Source organism: Hipposideros armiger, unplaced genomic scaffold, assembly GCF_001890085.2.
Source record: "Hipposideros armiger isolate ML-2016 unplaced genomic scaffold, ASM189008v1 scaffold_781, whole genome shotgun sequence".
NCBI classification, from domain to species: domain Eukaryota; kingdom Metazoa; phylum Chordata; class Mammalia; order Chiroptera; family Hipposideridae; genus Hipposideros; species Hipposideros armiger.
This window is the reverse complement of record NW_017732131.1, coordinates 499704-522634: the sequence shown is the minus strand read 5'-3', so window position 1 is coordinate 522634 and position 22931 is coordinate 499704. Positions and strand designations below refer to the sequence as shown.

At 50.3% G+C, this 22931-nt stretch overlaps 1 protein-coding gene across 21 annotated transcripts in view; it reads left to right on the top strand.

Moving 5' to 3' along the window:
- GRAMD1B (GRAM domain containing 1B) overlaps nucleotides 1-22931 on the top strand; it is a 253091-nt gene that overhangs the window by 201470 nt on the left and 28690 nt on the right. For 10 of the 21 annotated variants that reach the window (XM_019628340.1, XM_019628330.1, XM_019628331.1 and 7 more), the window contains 6 exons: nucleotides 4250-4460; nucleotides 5333-5353; nucleotides 8082-8105; nucleotides 10997-11017; nucleotides 21835-21919; nucleotides 22565-22668. In XM_019628340.1, coding sequence (XP_019483885.1) covers nucleotides 4250-4460; nucleotides 5333-5353; nucleotides 8082-8105; nucleotides 10997-11017; nucleotides 21835-21919; nucleotides 22565-22668 — 466 coding nt within the window. Of the gene's footprint in view, nucleotides 1-4249; nucleotides 4461-5332; nucleotides 5354-8081; nucleotides 8106-10996; nucleotides 11018-12072; nucleotides 18651-21834; nucleotides 21920-22564; nucleotides 22669-22931 lie in introns of those variants that run through there. The other 11 variants (XM_019628339.1, XM_019628335.1, XM_019628338.1 and 8 more) reach the window with 4 other exon arrangements.

The window sequence follows — 22931 nt, the reverse complement described above, 5'->3', positions numbered from 1 at the left end:
ATCACTTAAATCAGTCAATAATTCAATTTTATCACCTGAAAAATGGGACTAACAATATCCATTAATGTTTTATAGGTTGGTTAGGAAGATTAAATAAGACAATGCTTAGTAAATGATTGGCACTGTGCCAGGAACTCCTAACATTCATAATTTTTTTTGCTATTTTATTAATATTAACAGGTTGGAGGTACAGATTTGGGAGATGTCATAGTACTGGGGGCTGTTAAAGCCATGGGTATGAAGACCTTCACCAGAATGAGATTCAGTTCAGGAGGCGTTTACTGAGCATGTACTACTTACAGAGCGTCATGTTGAGCAATATGGGAGATGCAAAGGTGTGTGCTCTCAGGAGTGTCTAGGTCTTTATTTTAATACCAGGCAAAATATGTTCAGTGCTTTAATGAGTTCAGTGGTGGAGATTTAGAAAGCTGTTTTGGAGAAGGTGGGGTTTGAAAATCAACTCAAAAGTAGGATTTGCGATGGGTCTTTAAGGATGAACAAGACTCCAGGAGGTGATATGGAGGGAAAGGGCTCTTCACGTACAAGTAATGAGTTTGTGTTTTAGAAAACAAGAGGCAGCAGAATAAGAATGCATATTAAGAAAACCAGGGGAAGATTAGTAGGACTAAACTATGGAAACTCTTTTTTTTAAGAAATTTTTTTAAAGATTTTTTTTTTTTTAATTAGGGAATTGGGGGAGAGGAACAGCGTTGGGGAATCGGGGAAGGGGAGCAGACGAGTTGCTGTCCTTTTGTTCTTCAGTCTAGTTGTGGAGGACGTCGCTTCACTGGCCCATGTTGGTATTGTGATCATTGCGCTCTTCCGGGTTGAGGCAGATCGGTCGCCGGCCACTGGACAACGGCTCTTGGCAGCTCACGCCAGCTGCCAGCCACTCACAGTACCTTACAGCAGCCCACTGCAGCCTATGCCGTTGCCAGCGACTCATGGCAGCCCAGCTCCAGGTCAAGCTGTTGTTCACCATCTTAGCTGTAGAGGGCGCAGCGTCACTGGCCCTCATGTGGGATCTGAACCTGGGCCCTGATGCTCACAGCTGGCATCCCAAGCCAACTCCCAAATAACGTGCCACTTGGCCGGTCCATGGGAACTCTTTAAGAGAGTATTAGGAGAGAAAAAATGTTGAACTATAGATAAGTGTCAAATTATTTTCAGTAGAGTACTTTGAATTCCATTCTGAGGATTTTAGACTTTAATATGAATGCTGGTAGGGGGCAGGCAGAAAGATACCATCAGGCTTGTATTTAGACGGATCGAATGACAAAGGTGTGAATGAGTATGGAAGAAGAAAAAGAGATGGAGGATACCACTTAGAAGACTATGGGAAAGAGTCTAGGCAAGAGGCTTTGAGAACCTGAATGATAGCCTTGGGGATAAAAGGGGAGGATGGGGTAAGGAGCTGTACACAAATAGAACTGACGGGATTCAGTGACTCACTTTTTGTCGGGTGATGTGGAAGAGGTGGGTTTGCCGCCTGAGAGACCAGGAAATGATAATGCTATTGAGAACGGGAAGTAGGAGGAAGTTTGGGAAGAAAGATGGCAGGATCAGTTTGCAGTCGGAAGTTTTCCTGAGACATCTATTTAGAGGAAATGTCCACTTGGCAGCAGGTAGTTGGGCTGAAGCCAGCAAGCGTGAGCAGAGCCAGGAGCAGGTAGAGGAGCTGTCTGCTTCTAGGCAGAGTTGAAGTCAAAGAAAGCAGGAAATGGCTAGGGCAGTGAAGGATTCACCTTTCTAGAAGGACTAGATTTCATGCAGAGTAGCAAGAGAGGCAATCGCCAAGACAAGACGAGGAATAGGAGAGGTGTGTGTCACCAGGGAGAGGAGAGATTTTCAAGAACAACACAAATGATCAGCAATCTTATAAGGACAAAGATTTAAAGTGACAAATGACACTGTGAGTTGTTTCTTGACGGATGTGTTGAAAGCAGAATTTTGGGTATCTTGGGTGGCCTATGGAGGGTCAGCTGATGAGGAAATCATGGACATTTTGATCATTGAGTGTCTGAGATTTGTATGCTTTTGGATAGTTGGAATGAGTTTCCTCTAGGTGAGAATGTTTTGCCCATCCTTGCTTGAATTCCTCCTCATTAGGCAGTTAGTGGCAGGATGCCGTGTTTGAGGAAGGATAAAGGAATCTCCTTTCCATTCCTGAGTCTGGGCTCACCGTGTGTGAAGATGTCCCTTATCTAAGTGAAAGACAGAAGCCAAGCTGTGGGTTCATCCTGTCTGGAATGGGCACATACTAGGTGTCAGCCACCCTTGCCTGCTTCTCTCCGCAAACTAGTTGAGTTTAGGGATGCAGTTCCTGGCTGTTCTTCCAGCAAAGTAATCCTAGAAGACAGTTTGAACCTTGGAGTCCTTGGCCATGAGTTGAAATTGGCCCAAGAGAAAGGAGGCAACTCCAGAGAGGTGGGCGCCTGAGTCTGCCCTTCAGGAGTTTCCACCAGAGGATGTGTGTGAGGGTCTTCTTGCCACCATTCTAAGGCTCGGCCCTTCCAACTGAGGGAAAGAACACGATTTTCTTTCTCCAGGGTTTATAGTAGTGAATGAGTTTAGAGTCAGAGGATTAAGGGTGTCGTGGATGGGGTGAGAACCTGAAGAGCCTCTTTGTAAACCACAGTTGTTATTTGTACTATAAGTGAGTGTCTAAATTTAAATTGTTTGGGGATAAAGCAAAACATTGGGCCTTACGAGCTTCCATACATCCTCTGATCCCATTTGTTATCTTCCTTTTCTCTGGTCTCCTTACTTTTTCTCTCTCCATCAGTTTTCTTCCAAAAGTTAGAGCACTGTCCTTGCCCCCACTGCCTTCTTCCTTTCACTTGCTGATTTGGGTGTTGGCGCTTCCTTCCCATTTCTCTAAGCTTCCCCCCAAGTGGAAGTTTCTGCTGAAAGGGACATGGTTTTCATTGCAAATGGGTCCCATGGGACACCTGAGGTTGCAGTGGGATGTTTATGCAAATGACAGTGTTCCCTACCCTGCACTCCTCTCACTTAGGGAAGGCTGGGATGAGGCCCCAGAGCGCTTCCTAGGGCCTTCACAGCCTCAGCTCCACCTCCGGGCGGGCTCCAGAACCTGACCCTGCTCTCTGACTGCTGAGTCCTTGAGAGGATACCCCTGGCTTTTTCTCTGCCTCCTCTTGTGCTTCTTTGCCTTCCCAGTCTCACATTTGCTTTCCTTCCCATTTCCCCTGTATCTTTCTTACTTAACCTTTTCCTTTTACTTCTCTTTCCTTCCTTCATTCTCTCAGAGCAACGCAAACACCTATTAGAACTTGACTGCATTCAATTTCCTCTCCGCTTACTTTCTTCATTTCTTCTCCTTCTATTCCATTAAGAACACAAGCTGAGAGCCATGGTGAACATTTATACCACTTGTAAGCCTTGCCGTAAGTGAATTTGGCACTGTGGGGGTATACAAGGCACCTCACCTGCTGAAAATGAATTTGGGGGCAGGGCATAGGGAATGTGAGAACTGCTGCTGTGTTCATCTTTACCTGGGCAGGAGAAGCAGGAACCAATATGACTTACAAGGACATAGTATGGGGTGAGTGAGTTACCCGTCAGAAGGCCTACATTTTGTTTCTAAATCCTCTGTGATCAGAGGACACTTAGCTTCGCTTTGCCGTGCATTGGTCATCATTTTTTTACATAGGAATTACAGCATTTGTCATGACTGCCTTGGTAGAATGTTTTAAGAATCCAGTGAAATACTATGTATGTGAATGCTTTTGAAAAGTAGGATTATTATTATCATTTACATGAACAAATACCCCCCCCCAAAACAAAATGTAAAAATTGGTTTTGCAGCATGTATAAAATGAGCTGATAGTACTGGAAGTACTAAGGAGTCTTTCAGCTATTAAATTCTGTTTTTCCCTAGATAGTTCTTGGCATATAATCGGGGCTCTAATAATATTTGGATAGGCAGACAGATGGGTCAGATGGATGGACGGACGGACGGATGGATGGATGGATGGACGGATGGATGGATGGATGAATAAAATGTCCAATTCCCTACTTACCCCTTCCTATTCCTATTTCCATTTCACATTGGCACCAGCGCCCTCTTCTGGTCAGCAGCAGTATTAAGGTGCAGTGAGTTGGTAGCTGGGCCCCTAACCCTGGCTCCCTGAGCTGGCTCTTTGGGACCGGTTCTGGCCTTCAATAACTCATTTCCTCTCTTTCCTCCTCCTCCCCTTTCCATCCCTCTCTCCATCTGCCCCTGCAGCACTGCCAGTAACTCAAACCGTAGCACGCCGGCCTGCTCCCCCATCCTCCGGAAGCGGTCACGCTCGCCAACCCCACAAAACCCGGACGGAGACACCATGGTGGAGAAGGGCTCCGATCACTCCTCAGACAAGTCTCCGTCCACACCGGAACAGGGCGTGCAGCGCAGCTGCTCCTCACAGTCCGGCAGGAGTGGCGGGAAAAATTCCAAGGTGAGCTGGACTCCCACCAGGGACTCTGTACTTGCTTGTTGTACTTGCTGGCTGCAGGGTCACGGGTGTTGGGGGGACAGTGAGGTAGAAAACCCCTTCCCTGAGGGACCTGATGTGATTGACAGGCCCTAGTGTCCCAGAGATAGTCTTGACTCAGTGAGGCAAGGGTGGAGAAGGCCCTAGTTAAATTTTCTCTTTTCAGCTAAGTGCCCAGAGAAGGCCCCGGGTGCTGGTAAAATGATTCCATAACGACTGTGATCTTTCCTTAGGAGCTAGGGAACCTCATGTACCTTGAGGTTTGGAGGAGGGGTGCTCTGGGGATCAGGAGGGGTCATCTGTTTAGCTCTTTTATCTTTTTCAAATTTGGGGTAGAAGGGAGCATTATTTGGGACGACTGTAGTGCCAGGTAAAGAGTCCTCAGGGAATGTTGCAGAATGCTGTTTTTAACCTCTGCCCCAGCTTTCGGCCTTCCTTCTTTTGATAACAACCCACTTAATACTCATCTGGCCAAGAAGATGGTGAGAGGGCCCCTCTATTCCTCCCAAGTGTGTCAGTGTTACCACCTGAGCGCCCAGGCCTTTGCCTAAGGATAGGCATGAAGTAAGCCCTGGGGGACCTGGGCTACTTACGGCTCCCCAGAGAGTTTCTTCTCCCCACTCAGTCCTTTGGGAAGCAGGAGATGTCTTTGTCTTGATGTTCCTTCAAAAAGCTCCTCTTCACAACTGGACTCCCAGGTCGTGGGGTGGAGTGGGATTGGGGGGGACCGGGAGGCGCGGGAACTGGCTTCCCACCTGAATTTGTCTTTTGATTTCTTGTTCTTCCTCTTCTTCTCCACCATTTCCCAAATACCCTCTTTGCATGCATGGTCTTAGTCTCACAAGCGCCTCTCAAAAGTAAGCCATCTTTTGTCTCTGTCTGTGGTCTCCCCTCCAGTGTTGAATTGTCTGTAGTGCTCTGCACCCCTCCCTCTGCCCCCGCCCATTTTGGCCCATGTTTTGCTTGGTCCTTTTCCCAGAAGGCTGGCCCCACTGCCCTTGGCAGGCTAGCTTAAAGTCACCGACAGACTAGTCCCCACTATACCCAAATAAGTCGGAGAACAGACCCCATGTCTCTGCCTGCTCCCCAAATACTGCCTGGGGCTGGGGATCTGTTCCCTCCTTATATGGTGCCATCTAGAAGCAGAGTCCTGCCAGGACTTAGTTTCATTCCTTTGGGAAAGGGAGGCCCTATCCAATTGGGCTTCAGGCCCTGACACCCCCTTAGACCTGCTTTGGTGGGTGATTCCTGATTTCCCGGCATTACTGACAGATGGTCACGAATTCTAATAGGTGAGCTCTGTGGTGCAGGCGAGTGACCTCAGGAGCTCTGCCTGACACCCTCCTTCCCTCCGCCTGCCCGCTGAGAACTGCTTAGCCTGAGCACCCCCTTACCGCTTCCACCCCACCACCCAGCCCAGGGGCTCCTGATGTTCTTAGGGTGCTGGAGAATGCTCAGAGGGGAACTTTTCTCCCAGAAGGGCTTGGTGCCAGCACCTGGAGGTTGGTGGACATTAGTAGTAGCCCCTGCCAGGTCCTACGGAGATGCAGCCAGGTGAGAGAGGCAGTGCCCGAGTCTGCTTATGACCCCAGGATTTCAGAGGCCTGAGGAGAACTTGGAGGGAGTGGAGGGTGAGCCACAGGTGTTTAGAAGGGCAGGGTCAGGATGTAATACCCACGGGGGAGGAGGGGTGGGATGCAGCCTGAAGAAGAGAAAGCTGAGAGATGACTTAATAATAGTCTCAAGCCTAGATAAGTGTCTTGGGGAGGAGGAGGGTGAACAGCTGTGTCTTTCCTGAGGCAAGAACAAAAGGCTACAGGACTAATCCTACAGCCTGTGACCTTCAGGCTAAAAGCACATCTTGTCTCTGAGGGTTTTAAATGCTTGTTGCTAGCTGTGGACAGGGGAAGAGGAACTCTGCCTGGAGTGAGGAAGCCAAGAGGAGTTCTCTGTGTATTCAGGTGGCCCAGCAGGTGCAGGCATGTCTGGCGACAGGGTTTTGAGATGTCCTGTCATCCCCTTCTGAGCCCCTCACACCTCTGACTGACTGGGGAGAGGACAGAATGTGGCTGGACATGGGCCTCAGGTTATTCCATCTCTCTGTTTCTGCCCACAGTCTTTGCGCACTTTTCCATCCTAAGGTGAAGCTCTAAGCCCCCTTACCCTTTTACCCTATACCTAGCAAGACACTCAGTGACCAGAGCAATACCTATGTATGATAATTAGTCACCATTTACAGAACGCCTCTTCTATTGGGTTGTCGGAAAAGTCATGACGCATTTTTGCAACGAAAAACAGAAAAAATATGTCATGACTTTTCCGACAGCCCAATAGTCAGCTGATAGGTTAAGGTGAGTACCCAGTAATGAAGATTTGTTAAAATCTCCTACTAAACGGTAGGTCTTCTTTGGGAAGCGAGTATGAAAACCAGGTTCCCTACCCTCAGACAGCATACAGTCTGGAAAGGGAGATAAGAAACTGTCCAGATTATCCACAGACCAAACCTGAGTAGTTGGGAATATTATGTGAATTCAGGGGCAGAAAACTAATTTATTAGTGGGACATGTTTTCAGGGAGCAGGTGCCCTGAGTCAGGCTGGAACCCTGAGATTTTGAAGAGGCAAAATGAGTCATTCGAAAGGGACCATAAACTGAGAGTGAACTGAGCATTAATCTTGGCCGCTTTCTTAAGAAGCTAAAGAGAGAGGCGACTGAGGGACTCTAGGTTTTCTTCCCCTTTGAAGAACTTGTGTGTGGTAGTACCTTTCCCCAGTAGACACGTACTCTGAGTTCCCTGGCTTTGGGGAGCCACCCACCCCATTCCCTCACCAGTCATGACCATTGCCACCAACACCACCATCCTATCCTCTAAATGAAGTTAAAATAGGACTGATTTGTGGGAGAGGGATACCCTACCACCCCAGGTAGAAGTGGTAGCAACTGTGGTCCAGCTGGGAAATGCATGTGTGGGACACACAGACTTTAGAAAAGACACATGAGAATTATATAGGAATTCGGTTCTACATGGATCAGGGCCTGAAGCAGAAAGTGAGGAAAAGCTGCAGAGGTGAGGGAAAGAGGAGAGTGTGTTCATGTAGTGGGGAGACCACCTCCCCTGGTGTAACATTGTCACAGGTTGACCAAATGTTTCCACGGCAGAGGATCTGACAGCTAGAGTTGCTGTCACTGTTATCCCAGCCAGGCCTGCATTTCCTCATGTGTTAATATGTAGGGGCTGGACTAGGTGATCAGTCATGTCCCCCTCCTGTGAACCTGTATCTATACTGCTGAGACCGACTTTTCCTACGTGCAGCCCTGACCAGAGCAGTTTTATTTCCACTTCCCAGGACCCTTTGAGTTTGTGCTACCACCCAGCTTCTGCTGTGTAGTGCTGACTTGGGGCCACTAGAGGGAGCCAGTGGCCGCTTCCTGATCGAGGACAGCAGCAGGGGAGGTGCCCATGAGCCCAAGCAAGTCCTCCCTGCACTGGGTGCACTGCATCACCCTGGCTCTGTGTCTCTGGGCTCCTTTTCCCTTTGACTTTTCCCCTGTTTTTCAATCCTAATTTTTGTGGTTTTCTTTTCAGTATGACAGACTTAACCTGATCAAAGTAAGAAGTTGTTTTTTCTCCTAACTTCTATTAAATGTAGAGTTCCTCTCATCCCTGCCTTTGTCCCTTCACCGCCCCCGTCTTCCAGACTCCCAGAGCCTTTGTGCTGGGGAGATGTTTTTAGGGAACTTGAGTCTGTTTCCAGGGGCCTTGCATTCCCTTAGGCACTTGCTTTTCAGACCTCTTCTAGGAGGCAATAGAAACATGTTCTGCTCAGCTCCCCATCCCCAACAGTTCTGTCTTTGGGTCCTTTTCCTGACTCCCTGCTCCTCTTCTAGCTAAATTCATTTCTAACCTGTCAGAAAAGCCCTCATCCTCACTCCCGAGTTCTGTTCTTTCCATACCTCTGGCCCAAGGAGGGGCATTTCAGTGAACCTACAAGGGCAGATAGCTGCCCTGCTGCCAGTGGACACCCCTGCCCTCACCCTCCGAGTCCCACAGCCCTCTGGCTTCCCTGCCCCCATGTCAGGGGGCCTCCATGTCAGAACTAAGTCCTGGGAGAGCACAGCCTCGAGGATCAAATTTGCTTCCACGAGGCTGGTCAGAGTTCAGGGATTCGTGTTCACAGTGGATAGTCTCAGGGACTACTGTGGATTAGGCTGGAGGCGTCGGTGCCCGCTTTTCCCAGTGGCACCCTCAGTGGTGGCACGTAAGAAGCTGCTCAGAGAGAGCTGGTTAGGGGCAGAGTCTCACGCTGAGGGACAAGACAAAAGTCCTTGCCCTTGATGGTATATTTCACATTTCCATACTTGAGAACATGCATTCTTACCCCTCTTTACAAAAGAGAAAATATTCCACACAAAGATATCACACAGCTAATTAGAGGTGGGACATGGGTTCCCTGGTTGTGGTTCTTTGTCACGTTGATGTTCTTCGTTGCAAACAGATTTGGAAGGGACGTGTGCTGTATGACAGTACATAAAAAGAGAACATCTACTTCCGTTAGGCTGAGGCAAGAGGGAGAGCACTGCGGGAGTAATAATAAAGGATCTTGGGTCTCCCCACCCAGCCCAAATTCTTGTTGCCCCCTTTCCTCCTAGGGTCTCACATGAAGGTCAGGACAAAGGGGGGAGGGGCTAAGAGGTGAGTGACAGAATGTGTCATCAGCTGTGAAGCAGGCGTCCGATGACCTGGCTTTGGTTTGATGAAATGCAGGCAAACTGTGGGGCCATCGAGGCTGGCAGCTCCCAAAACATGTCTTTCCACCACTAGGAAATGTACTTTAATGAATATCTGCACAGCCTCACGACCTGTGATCTCAGAGTTAGGGCCTAGGAATTAAATGTCCCAGTGCCTGAATTTTTACAGGCTAATTTTTCAATTCCAGGTTCAGGATTCCCAGGTGGCAATAGCTTCCTCAATGATGAAATAGTTGGTTTTGCATGTTTGGATTTGGCTCCTTTACCTACTAATACCTGTGGATTGGAGGAGATGAGGTCATGGTGACAGGCTTTGTTGGGGGCATGACCTTGGAGAGCATATTTTGCAGAGGGCATTTGAGGACCTGCTTTGCCATCTGCCCTTCTGACCAGTGAGAGCTGGTGTGAGGATGAAACAAAACCAGTCCGAGGCAGCACCACGCGTGCCTGTTCCCTTCTGCTTACACGTTTCCCCTTCGGAGTGAAGTTTGATGGTCTCCATAGAGCTCTTCTAGTGGGATGGGAGAGCTGGTGAGGGGGAGATCACATGACCACGCTTTCCACAGACACACTCACCTGTCCTCCAACCCCGCCACCAGACACTGCGCAGCAGACATCCTGAGACAGTCGCATCCCTCTTCTTCCCTTAGGAGCCAGGACCCCCTAAGACCAGGTAAAGGGGATAAAGATTGTTCATTGTGCCCAGGGCGCACAGCTCTGTGTACAGTTAAGTTGTCCTGCAGGCAGGGTTTCCCTCTCCCCAGTGATTCTCTGCCTGAATTACACCCTTGGCAAGCTTTTCAAAACTGGAAATACTCCAGCTCCAATCTAAACCTATTGGATCAGCACCTCAAGGGATGAGGCCTAGGCAATGGCGTGCCTGTATTAGTGTGTCTCAATGCCTATCTGCTTATCTTCCAAGTGGGATGAGCATAAAGGACTCCAGGCCATCGAGATTAGAGCTACAGACAAGGCATCATTTTAGCCATCCCTCCTCTTTCCCTAAAAAGCTTTCATTTACCATGAAGAGGAGTAACCTTTGCCCAGGGCTGCTAATGGAGAGCACTTGAATTCTGGAGCTGGGGTGGAGTCTGCTTTTGTTGGTATTGATTTATGGCACCTTTAGCAATTATGTGCTTCAACTTTCCTCCCAGTGCTGAACCCCCAACCCCTCCCCTGCCAATATCACCGAGGAGGCCATCAGTCAGGTTGTTGAGCAGGAGGAGGAACTGACTTATCTGCTCACTGAGAACACAGTCGGAAGAAGTTTCTAGGCAGCCCCTTTTCCTCCTTGACACCAAAGCGTCCCATGCTGCCTTCTACAGAGGAGCTGACTTGGAGCAGAAGGCTCCAAGGGTTGGTCTCTATCTGCACTTTGCTTCTGGTCAGGGCCCATTGGGGACTGGGTCTTGGATGTCTGCTGTGCATCCCTTCCCCCATCAGAAGAACCTTATGATGGGGCTCCGACTCCCTTGCCGTTGAGCTCTAGCTGGTGCCGCCACTGCCTGCCACCCCAACGCGGCAGAGCTTCCAGCATGGACTGCTCCCCGGGCCTTCCTTCTGGACATGTCTTGAGAAAAGAAGGCCCCTCCCGAACGGCCACGTGGGAAGCATTCAGCTGCATTTCGATTCCTCTCCCCTGCCCGCCCTTTGCTGTCTGTGTAACCTTCCCTCTGGAGCCAGGAATACCCTGGCCATGCCACCATCTCTTCCCTGACTAATTTCACCTTCTCTTTTATTTTGTCCTTTCAGAAAAGCCAGAGCTGGTATAATGTAAGTATCCCTGTTTCCCTTCTTATTGGTACGTGGAGTGGGAGGGGTGTGGACATGGACCTGGTCGAGGGAATGAAGTAGTATGGAGAGCAGTCAGGCTGCCCATGGTCTGAAGCAAATTGAGGGACCTCGAAGGGTGGGCTTGTCCCCTGATCAGCCCCATCCCCCATCAAAAACCAGATATGGTAGTGATCTTCTGTAGCACAGCAGGACTCCTGATAAGGGAGGGTTGGATTCAGGGAGACCAAGGAGAGTTGTGTACCTTATTCTTCCCTAGACTCTTGGGCGAGGCTCCCCTAGACTTAGTAGAGGTGACCAGTCAGGAAGGTGTCCCAAGACCAGACAGAATTCTGGGACTGAGGCAGCCCTGGGCCTGAACTGAGGGCTGCAATTTCCTTCCCAGAACCAAGACATGTGGGGGGAAATGCAGCCAGAATACTTGCCCTCAGTAGTATACAGATGTCTCATATAATGGAATTTGACTCACACCCCAACCCCACCCCAGGTATATACCTCAATAGCCCCAAGGGCATGGCCCTTCTAGAAAATATCCACTGTGCTTGGGTCTGTGGTGAAGGTGTAGCCTGGGGTCGTCCATTGGGGTGGTTCAGCCAGCTGCTGCATACCCAGAAAGTGCATTGTGGAGCGGTAGTCCTTACAAAGGCCACATCCTCATGGTCACATAGACTGGGCCACAGGATTTTGAACTTTTCCAATGAGGAGCAGCTGGCTGAAGTCTCTTAGTTGACCCCTGTCAGGTTGTGCCTACCCTCTGGGACTGCACAATAGAGGAGCTGGCAGTTTGCAACCATGGCCTGGCTCAGGTCATTATCTGTTTTGCTCTGAGCCTGCTGTTCCCCACACTTGATCCTGATTGATCACATGGATGCCACCTTTCCCCATTCTCTAATCCCAGGCTCCATTTTAGCAGGTTACATGGGCATGGAGAAAGTGTGGGACAAGATGGCCTGACTGTGGATGACAGAAGTTGAGGACACTGGGGAAGGGGATAGGGCAGAGGCTTGGGTTTAATGGAGGGACTTGGGCCAGAATCACGTGTGTGTGTGTGGGGGGGGGGGTGTTTGCCCACACAGCTCAGCGATTCCCCAAATCAAGTACATGTCACTGAGCCCTGTAGCTTCTGACCTGCTCAGCAAGCCTGCCTGTGTGTAGGCTGGCTTCATGGACTGACTGATCTGCCAGGATTAGCCCCACCTGGCACAAACAGGGTGGGGCTCATTGGACTGTGCTGTTGGCGGGGAGCTGAGGGCTGAGGTGGCCTGCATTGGAGAGAAGGCAGACACCACACCTTCATTCTCAGCCCTCCCCCTTGGACCCACCTGGCCTTGCAGCCTACCTGCTGCTAAGAGCTCACATCCTGGAAGGAGAGAGAAGCTCCTTCTGTGTGGGAGGAGAAGTAGGAGAATGGGGGGTGCTCTCCAAGGAGCTGTGTGGGGACTCCAGCATCCTTCGCCTAATGAAACCTTCCACCTTTCTGAGCCGTATTGCAAATTTGGTGCCCCCAAAGGGGAGCTGGAAACATGCGCTGCAGACCCAGCAGACAATGGAAACATCCAAATGGACACTTGCAAGTCCTCACCCTGTTGCTAGGCTCCACCCTCTCCTCTCTTTTCTTTGTTCTTTCCCTCAGGCTTTTCTGTTTCACCTCACTTTTCTTTTTCTTGACCACCACCACCCCCAGCCCCACACACCTATCTCATTTTCCTTTTCTACACCCCGTTTTACCTCCGCTTTCCCTGATTTCACGTCTCCCGGCTGGCTCTCTCTGTCTGATTCTCGCAGGTTTTACTTCCTCTCTTCTGTCTTTCTGCCATCCTTGCACCTCGGATTTCTTCTCCCTCAGCCCCACACATAAAAGCTGGCATCTGAGCACTCTTCCTCCCAATGTCTACCTGAGTGGAGGCACAACTAGAAATAGATCCTGCCTCTTGGCTGAAAGGGCCAGCTGCCATATGTGGACACAGAAGTCAGGGGTCTCGATGACAGATAAGCAAGAGATCACAGAGGAGCCAGGCACGGCCAAAGACTTGCTTGCTGACTGATTCCACCTGTAGCTGGAGACATGCAGAGGCACTCGGCCCTCGCTGACTGCAAATCTCCTTATAAAACCGTCCTCCAGAATACTCATTTCCCAGGTCTTTGCTGCCTCTCACCCTCTGTTAATCCCAGTTGTCTCCTTTCACCCTCCACCTCTCACCCTGAATGAATTACAGAAGCATTATTGACTCTCTACCGAGCCCAGATAATTAACTCACAGAAGCCAAGTGCACAGGAGACTCTGCTGAGCAGCGTTTAGTGATTCCCTCCTGACTGCCATTCTCTTGGACTCCTGCTGTCACACTGCAGGGTCCTTCCAGAAACTCAGCGGTACCAGATGTCCTGCGACCCGCCTACAAATGTCTTCCTGCTGCTCCCTCTTCCTCTGTTCCCCGATTTAAGGTCACCAGGTAGACGTGGCTCCTGTGTCTGCCCTCCATGGCCCAGTGCTGCCCTTTTCCTGGTTCTGTGGATGGTCTAACTCATTTTGGGACAGGGAGCAGAACAGAACGACGTGGAGGAGGCAGATAGAAATGACAGGCAGACACTGGGAAAGAAGGGCAGGTGGGAAGCTGAGAGGTGACAAGGGATCTCCAGCCGGCCTGAGCTACAGATATGAGGAGCTATGTCTGGTTTATCTTTCCATTTTATCTTCATGTGTTTTCACATCCGGAGGGTGCTGAGCAGCTGCCATCGAAGGCAGAGCCCTGCAGAGTCCTGCTTCAAGTAACACTGGGATTTCTCTCCGCCAATTAAAATCCTGCTCTCTTCCTAAAGCTGAGACCAATGCCCTGGGCTTGTCTGATTCGGGGGGTGTGTTCCACACAGTAAGCGTCACCCCCATATTTGCCCACTCTGACGGCACCAGTGTGCTTTTCCATGGGCACGGGCCTGAGCATGGCTGTTCCCCTAGACACAACTGCCCGGGTTTGATCAGGAAGCTCTGGACTGGGCCACCTGGTCACCGGAGCCACCTGGATCAGTGCACATGAGCATGAGGTGCCCCTATCCTCCCAGTGCATGAGCCCTTGGGTGGATAGACAACATTTTCATGCAGTGCATTGTGTATGTGTCTATGTTCTTGTGTGCCAAGGGCTCATCAGGAAACTTCAGTTCAACTTCCCCCCCAGATCTGCAGAACTGCCCCCCAATAGTCCATTCCTGGTTTTTCAGGAAGCCCTTGCCCTGCTCCTGTGGCTTTGACCTGGTTCTCTGTTTTCCCTTAGTCTGCTCTGTTTTCTCTTAGTCAGTTCCCTACAGCTGCCCTGAGTCCCTCCCAGGCCTGATTACATCCACTCTCCTCCTAACTGTCTCTGTGTTGCCTGAGCTGGTTGGACTCTGGCCCTTGGGAAGGACACCCCATCTCCCCTTCTCAGCACTGCTGACAGCCCTCTTTATAATCTCTCTCCTGACACCTGGGGTAGTGCTTGCTGTAGCTGTTCTGCTGCCTGAGGCCCTATCGTTGCACTGGAAGTCCTTCTAATAGGTAAAGGCTTTGCAATCCCCAGCTCTAGGCACAGTTAGAAATGCCCTGGCCAGATTCAGGACAGTGAGAGTCAGTGCAGGGTTGCTGACCATCGTGAGAACACCTCAGGCCCGTTAGAGTAGCCTGGGTCTGATAGGAAGCCACCCTGCACCCCCCTGCCCACTCCACAGCCACCTTCTTCATCTGTCTCTCTTCTGCATTTTACTTTTACCTATTTAGCCATGATGGCAAACCACCTTGGCCTCAAGAGTGGATCTCATGAGGGGAAATGGCTGGACCCCAGGGACACATGGGAAGGCCGAGGCATGAGAGCTTCTGGTCTCTAGCCAGGGACATGCAGGTCAAGACGAGGTTTGAAGGCCGTGCCATCTACAACTGCCCTGAGCCCCTCCCAGGCCTGATTACATCTAATCTCACTGGACCATCCTAGTTTTACTCGTCAAGGCCCCCAGCTTGGGAGGCACAGCCTTAATAGACATGAGATGGAGGGATAAGCAGGAACAGGGCTTCAGCTTCAGTGGGGGGCCAAGGGCAGAGTTGGAGGCTGGAGGGGTGCAGTCTGTCCCTGAAGGTGGCCCCTGCTAGGCTCAGTGGGCTTGCATCTCAGATGAAGCAAACAGCCGCAGCGGTCTTCCCAGTGCCTCAGGTGGGCGGGTGTACTGTCCCCATCTGCCTCACCTCTCTCCTGGAGGCCAGTCAGCTCCATGGCAACCTGGAAAGAGCATGCCTGAAATCAGAGCTTTTCTGAACCCAGACCCTGGCAGCTGCCTGAGACTTAGCACCCCAGTTGTCTGATGCCCCTGGTTAGGGATGCTGGCTTTTTGGTGGGGAGGAAGGGACAGTGCCCATCCTGTGGAATGACCAAGCAGGTCTGGCAGGCGTAAGATGGCGAGCAAGAGAACAAAGCTTTGTAGAAATGACATTCACATATTTGGGGGATAGTGAAGTGCTGAAAGGGGAACTGCAGTGACAACCTTGTTGACCTGCTGTTATTTTCCAGGGACAGACTGCCCCCTCTACCTTTGTTCATCTCCCCTCTGTTATTTACCCATTAGACTGAAGATTTTTCCTGACCCCTGCCCCCCCACAGCCACCCCTAACTTTCTGCAGTGTGGTCGTTTCGCCAGAGGAAACCCACTCCCACCCACTCCTCTCTACCTTTCTGTATTATACCCACACCTACACCATCTTTCTTTTCTTTGCTCAGTCACTTCCCCCTGTCTCCACTGTCCCTTTGTCCCGCGCCTGGCTCCTCCCTACCCGGATTTGGTTGGAGGGCCTTTGATTTCTTTCTAGGGGAGGCCAATACTCCACCAAAATCCATCTGTTTTTCTCCTGGGCTATTCCTCACTTTCCCTCCCCCATTCCTGTACCCAAGGAGGGGAGTACCACTTGGTCCCAGCTCCCAGTGTTTGCCATAGAGTTAATGTTTAGCCCAGGGCCAATTCCCTCTCCTCAGGCTTGGAGTTACTACGGCCTTGCCCTGCCCAGCTATGTGAGGGGGTGTAGGAGACAAAGGCTGACACACTGAGACTCATTTCCCAGGGGCTAGACTCTCTGCCTGTATCCTCCACCTGCCTCACCCCATTGTAACCCAAAGAGTCATCTTCGCATTTGACCCACAGCAATACTCAGATGCTTCTGGGGAATTACTGTAAGGAATCAACCCTGTGGGCCTAGATCTTGGGGTCTGGTGTGGCCCAGGACAGACATTTTCCATTGAATTGCTGACGTCTCCTGTGACACAGCTGAGGACAGGGCTGACACAGGGCAAAGAGAAGCTCAGATGTACAGTTTGGAGAGTGTTGGCAGGCACTGGGCACTGAGAAGTCATGTATATACAATTGGGGATCTATGTGGGCGTGGACTCATAAGATACTGTGTAAATAGGAACAGTTTTAGAGGCGTATTAGAAATACATTCATTTGATAAATAGTTTTTTCCGCATCTGATATTTGAAACATGTCGTACTGAGTGCTGTAGAAGATATAAATGTGTTTGAGGTGTAGATCCTTCCTGATAAGTTAGTTATGTGATGGAGTAATTACCTTGCATAGTGTACATGCGTGGAGGCAGTGGCTGTATACAGGGTGTGTACATGAGAGTGGGGTACAGAAGTCTGGGGAAGGATTCAGACTTTTCCTCTACTTTCTCCAACACTGTTTAACCAGGAGACCCCAGGTTCCTCTGAATCAGAATCTTTGGGTTTGGGAGTCAAGAACCTACATTTTCAGTGCGTTCATTAGGACCTTTGTAAGCACACCAAAGCCTTAGTGCTGCTGCATCAAATTGCTGAGACTCCTAGGACAAAGGCACCATTCGTCATGTGCAGGCTTCAGGCCCTCCTCACAAGGTGGACTTAGCTAGGAAGGGTGAGGGTGGGGCCCCATTTGTTTCAAAAACCTGACGTTTCCTGGGAATGCAAGTCTTCCCAACCCCAGTGTTAATCTGATCCTGGTCCCCAGCTTCTCTGTCTGGAACCCCTCTTGCCCCCATTGGCCTGACTCCCATTCCTCTCCCGGAGATCTCAGCTTCTCTGCATTGGGCTGTCTCCTTTTGACCTGGGGCCAAGTTCTCTGCTTTTAGCATTGCTACTTGGCCCTCAAGGTCTGAGCAGCTGCCTGGGAATCCTCTTGGCTTTGTTTCCCTCCTGCTAGAGCTGGAGGCAGGGCAGGGCCCCTGGAAAGGAAGGAGATGCCTTAGACAGGCCCCAGAGCTGTTGACCTCAACTTCTCCAGGCAATCTGCTCAACTTCTCCCATCAGCACGTCTGCTATCAGATGAGTAAAACTTCCAAATCTCCTGTTGCTGCTGCCATAGGGAAGTGGGTGGATGGATGCGTCAGCGAGGGGAGAGTGTGTCTGCAAGAAGTCCCTGGTTGTTTGAGTCTCAAATTTCACATTTCATCATAAGAGCAGTGCCCCTGGCACCTTCTTGTCTCCCCTCACCCCCACTTGGCGCCTTGGCCAGCTACTTTCCATTGCAGGAAACATCTGTTGGGAGGCCAGGCAGGCCAGGGGTTACTGGAGGACATTGGCCAGTACCATCACCAGATCCTGTAACTTGAAGCATGTGTAGGGCTCTGGTCCTGCCCGCACACCCGCCCTGCCTCTCTCCCTCCCTCCCGCCACTGGAGACTCTAACAAAGAAGTTGTTTGCTGGTCAGCCAAGAGGAGCATGTCTGGGAGGAAAGGGGTGTGTGTAGGGGTGGGGATGAGAGCAGGCCCTATTGCCACAGCCATTGGTGGCCGCTCTGCCTGGGTAAGGGCAGTGAGTCATAGCAACCAGTGTCCGCCAAGAGTAGCGATTACACATTGAACGGACTGCCTTATGGGACAGGCCAGACAGAGCTGGAGAGCTGGGCGTTAGTTCTCTCCTTGGGGTTTCAGAACAACTATGAGCCACCCTGCTGTGTGTGAGTAAGGTGAGGTAGACCTCTGGACCTGGCTGCGGGGCCACCCTCTTCCTGCACAGTTTGTCTGTCCACCAGTGGCCTGACGTTCAGAGTCCTTAGCTAGCTCTGTGCACCTGCTGTCTCGTCTGCCTCCTCTGGCCTCAGCTGGCATCTTGGAGTGGCTGTCCACACTGACCAGGAGGAGGGGCTTCACCACATCCACTCTGAGTCACCCTTAGCGTGAAGACCAGCCTACACTGGGAGCTGAGCAGGGTGAAGCAGAACCCGGCCATGGGAGACTGGCCGGCCGGCCTGTCCCAAGAACCATACTGACCACACCCTCCCATTTGTGGAGTTTCGTGCTGGGAACGGAGCTCTAGGAGAGAAAAGGAGGCCAGCTGGGGTTACGTAGACCCATCTGTCAAGAAGCCAGAGGTCCCCCATCTGCGTTCAGCCCAGGCAAGCCTGCCCGTTTTCATCCTGTGGGGAGAGTAGGGAATCAGAACTCAAGCAGTTGGGCTCCGTGGAGAGGTGGAACCTTGGAGAGCAATGGAATCGTTGACAGAATCTGGGGTCCTGTGGAGCCTGCTGCTGGAGCAGGACAGCCAGCCTTTGCAGTGGTACCTGAAGAAAGTTACGGAGGTACCTGCTGGTGCGGAACTCTGTTGCTGGCATGAATATGAAGAAATCCCAGCCGTGAGTGTACAACCTCATTTGTCTGTGCCTGTGTGACAGTTCTGTTGCACCCTTGTCGTTTCCTACTTGGACTTCCTACCTGAGGGCCCCAGATTTGACAGTCCTTAAACCAGAATTCTTTGGCCATTTTAAATTAAAATAGGTGAGCCTCACCTTTGGAGGAGATTGTTTTCAGAGCATGGGTGGAGAGGGAGAGGATCATGGTCTCTTGTGTCAAGAGGATGTATAGTGGCAGCCTGATCTCGTGTGTCTCCGTACTTTAGCAGGCAAAGGCTGGCCTGCCATCCACACTGGCAGCCTGGTGGAATCCGGGCATTTATTTGCAAGCCTGCGTTCAGGAGTCCCTACCTCTAGGGACTGGAGGTCAGGGCTAGATTTGCCCTCCTTTCCCCTACAGCTTTGTTTCAAGGAAAGGAGAGGTGTGGCGATTATGGCCAGACTCCCTGCACCTCTACCTCCGTAGATGTCTGAGTTCCCATCAGAGATGAGAAGCAAGGGTGAGAGCAATATGGAGAAAACATCAGAAATAAGAGGACTGCCAAGCTTCAGGCAACCAGATGCCTGATGTCCAGTTTCACCTGAAGGGGGTTTGGGGGCCCCCTGGTAGGCTCATCCTCAGGCTGATACTGGAACTGTGGTAAAATACATGTAACATAAAATTTACTATCTGAAGTATTTCTAAATATACTGTTCAGTAGCGTTAAGTACATTTACATTGTTGTGCAACCAATTTCCAGAACTTCTTCCTCTTACAAAACCAAAACTTTATTCCCACCCCACCCAGAAAACAGACCCATCTGTGGACATGGAAGGCTAATGGGGGACCCAAAGTAGGTGAACATCTTATCCCCAAGAGTGTGTTCTGCTGGGAGATTCCTGTTGGTCCCCTCTTGCCTCAAGGACCCTGAGACCAGGTAGAATGATGGCTCAGTCCAGGAGCTCTGGGTCCAATGGCCTTGGTTCACAGTCCACTCTCTACTTAGTAACCACATTCCCTGGGCAAGTTGCTTCACCTCTCTGTGCCTCAACTTCCTTTTGTACGGAAGGGGATAGTAAAAACCCTGTGGTCAAATGAAATGCTGTATGTGAAGGGCCTATGACAGTACTTGGTGCATAGTAATAACTCACTCATTCTGTGTTAGCTTAATGGTAGCTCCAGAGGGCCAGTTAGATACAATTCAGACTTACTGATGGTCAAGTGTAGGTTTTCAGTGTGCGGACTCCATTCTGCGAGGCCAGCTAGCCATCTAGATTGGCTGTCTCAGTATCAGTTTGGAAGAAACATATGAGCCAGGGGCATGTTGTATTCTGGGGTCTTTTCTAGCCATAGAAGTCATGGGATGGTCTGGTTTCCAGATATTCACTCCCAGTGGCCCTGCTACTTGGTTCAAATTTATGACAGGTGATTTTCGAAGTTTGGAATTCTACAACATGGCATTGCTTTGGGGAAGGTAGCAGGGCATCCACTATTGCAAGTACAAGTCATTTTGAAAATAAGCCAAAACCAAAGTTTCTAATTCACCCTAGATGAAGCTGTTGAAAGCACTGTCTTCCCTCTCTTCTGGAAAACCGCCCTGAACTACAATCATGCCATTTTCTAACTTCCTGAAGTACTTCCTCTAGCACAAGAGCCATGGGGCCACTTAGGTAGTCAGTGCATGCTGTAAATGTGATCAGGCCACAGCCTCCGCTTCCTTGTAGAGCATTCAGCTTTTCAGAAAGACAAAAAACGAACAGTCCAAAGCTCATTCCATTGTCGCAACAGCTGTCTGCCAATGGGCTCCTAGGGGAGTGGGTGAGAAACTGTAAAAGGCCAAAACCCATCTGTCACCATCACCAGGACAGTCTGTCTGCATGTGTGTGCTCCTGACAGAAGTACGTAGGTCAACGAATTGCCTGGGTGGAGTGCAGATGTCTCTCTGTTGTGATATGTGGCTCTTCCTGCATTTTGCACTTGTCTTTATGTATCATTGGGTGCCTTTCATCTACAGGGCACATTTCTTTCTTTTTTTTTTTTTTTTTTTAACTGAGCCATCCTGCCACCTGTTGGCAGCTCAGCGACAGCTCAGCTCGGGCTGGGAATCGAACCGGCAACCCTGTTGCTCAGAGCTCGCACTCGTGAGTGAGCTGTTAACCAACTGAGCCACTCAACTGGCCACATTTCTTTTCTTGTAATTTTAAGATTGTGAGCTTGGAAACAGCAGCATTTCTGTCTATTCAATTGGCTCATGGTATTTCCAAGGAGGATTTGCTAAGGCATTTTATGGGTGTGAGTCTGCACTGAGGTACCCCCAAAGCTAGGTGGGCACAGGGGCATCTGGAGGCACAGATGGGGGTAGGAGGTGATCACAGGATCAGGGATTGGGAGATATGCCACAGAGCAGCTGGTGGCCCTTGGGCAAGGGACTTTTCTCTGGCCTTAGTTTCCTTATTCGGTAACGTAAGGATTGGATACTTTTATAAAGGATGGTAAGAGAATGAGGCTGGGTACCTGTAATTGCCCGACGTGCTTTTATATTCTCTATTTGTGTGCTTATTCTAGTACTAGTTTTGTGGTTGGGGGGATGTGGGGGGAGGGAGGTTGTTGTTTAGTACAGTCTTTGTGAAAGTGCAATTTCCCCCTAGTTTTGTTAAGCTATAATTGACATATAACATTGTACTAGTCTTAGGATTCTTTTTCCAATCATGAATTTCACACACAGCAAGTGCTTACTGTTTTAGTCATGATAACTTCTTCTGAGGGGTGTGCTGGGCACCATCGTATCCTGGGTCCTACTGGGAACCTGGGGGAGCCCCTTGGTCCCCTGCTTCACTGTCAAGGTGGTGCTTCCTGCTGGCAGAAGGCAGAATAGCAGTAGCTGACATGGTGGGTCCCAGGAAGCTCCCTGGAGGTGTCCCCACTTCTTTTCTCTTCTTAGGATGTAATGTGGACCCTGCTTAGTAGTATGTTTGACTTTGTCTCACTGACTTACATTGGATACAAAGTCTTTCAAGGTATCAGATTCTCTCCGCAGTGTCTTCCCATGCCAAGTCCCCTTTGCCTACCCTGACCTGCTAGGGTCTATGGGATAACAAAGTGTCATCATTGCCTTTTAAACACACATGCAGGTCCTCCTCCTGCACCTTCCTTCCCAACCCCACAGAACCTGGGAATGTCCCACTAACCTTGGCCATTGTAATGCAGGTGTTAAGCCCCACTTACAAGCAGAGAAATGAAGACTTCAGAAAGCTATTTAAGCAACTTCCAGACACGGAGCGCCTCATTGTTGGTGAGCTGGGTGACCTGGGTGTGGGAGGCCAGGAAGGAGGTTTGGGAGTCCTAGGATAGCACTAAGACAGCTTGTGTCTAGAGGTTCCCCAAGTAAGCAAGCCTGTCTGAGAACAGGGAGAGAGACTGTCCAGAGCATTGACCCCAGTGGTTGGGGCTCAGGGCTGAGCACTACGTGTGTGGTGGCCTCAAGAGAGAACCCAACCTGGGAGGAGTCACTGCCACTCTTATCTCTGCAGAGGGCCCAGCAGTGAAGGGATGGGGTAATTGTGGGCTGGGAGGGGAGTTAGTTGATTTTATAGGCCTTTTCTACCTCTAACTCTCTTGATCCCCTCTGCTGTCTCAGCCATTCTTCCACCTCAGGCCAGTAGCATATTTCACATCCTTCATGTTCCTGATCATGAGATGCTAGGGACTCCCTTGGCTTCTGTTGGGTTGTTGGGAAAGTCATGACGCATTTTTGCAACGAAAAACAGAAAAAATACGTCATGACTTTTCCGACAACCCAGTAGTTCAAACATACCCAGGTGGTGGTAGGCAACTGGGCTCCCCTAGTGCTGGTGGGAGGGATGGCTTGCCTAATTTGTAATGGTTTGCAGAAAACACTTCCTGAGTCTGAGCTCCTCTGCCCCCCATCCTACCACAGATTACTCATGTGCACTCCAAAGAGACATTCTTCTTCAGGGCCGACTCTACCTCTCTGAAAATTGGATCTGCTTCTACAGCAACATCTTCCGCTGGGAAACTCTGGTAAATACCTGGGCATACACACTTGGGCTTTCCCTTTGGCTGTGGCTGAGTAAGCTGCCCCCACTTTCTTCCCTTTGTTGACTTCATACTCTACCCAAGCCTTTGCATAATTAACAAAAACACGTGCCTGAGTCTTGAAGGCTAGGTCTCCTCTACCATGTCCTCCCCTCCCACCCTCTTGGGTGTGGAAGAGAATGTTGGGAGCATTTGCTTTTGGCAAATGAAGGTAAATATATGGCAGGAGTCACCGCAGAAGGCAGAAT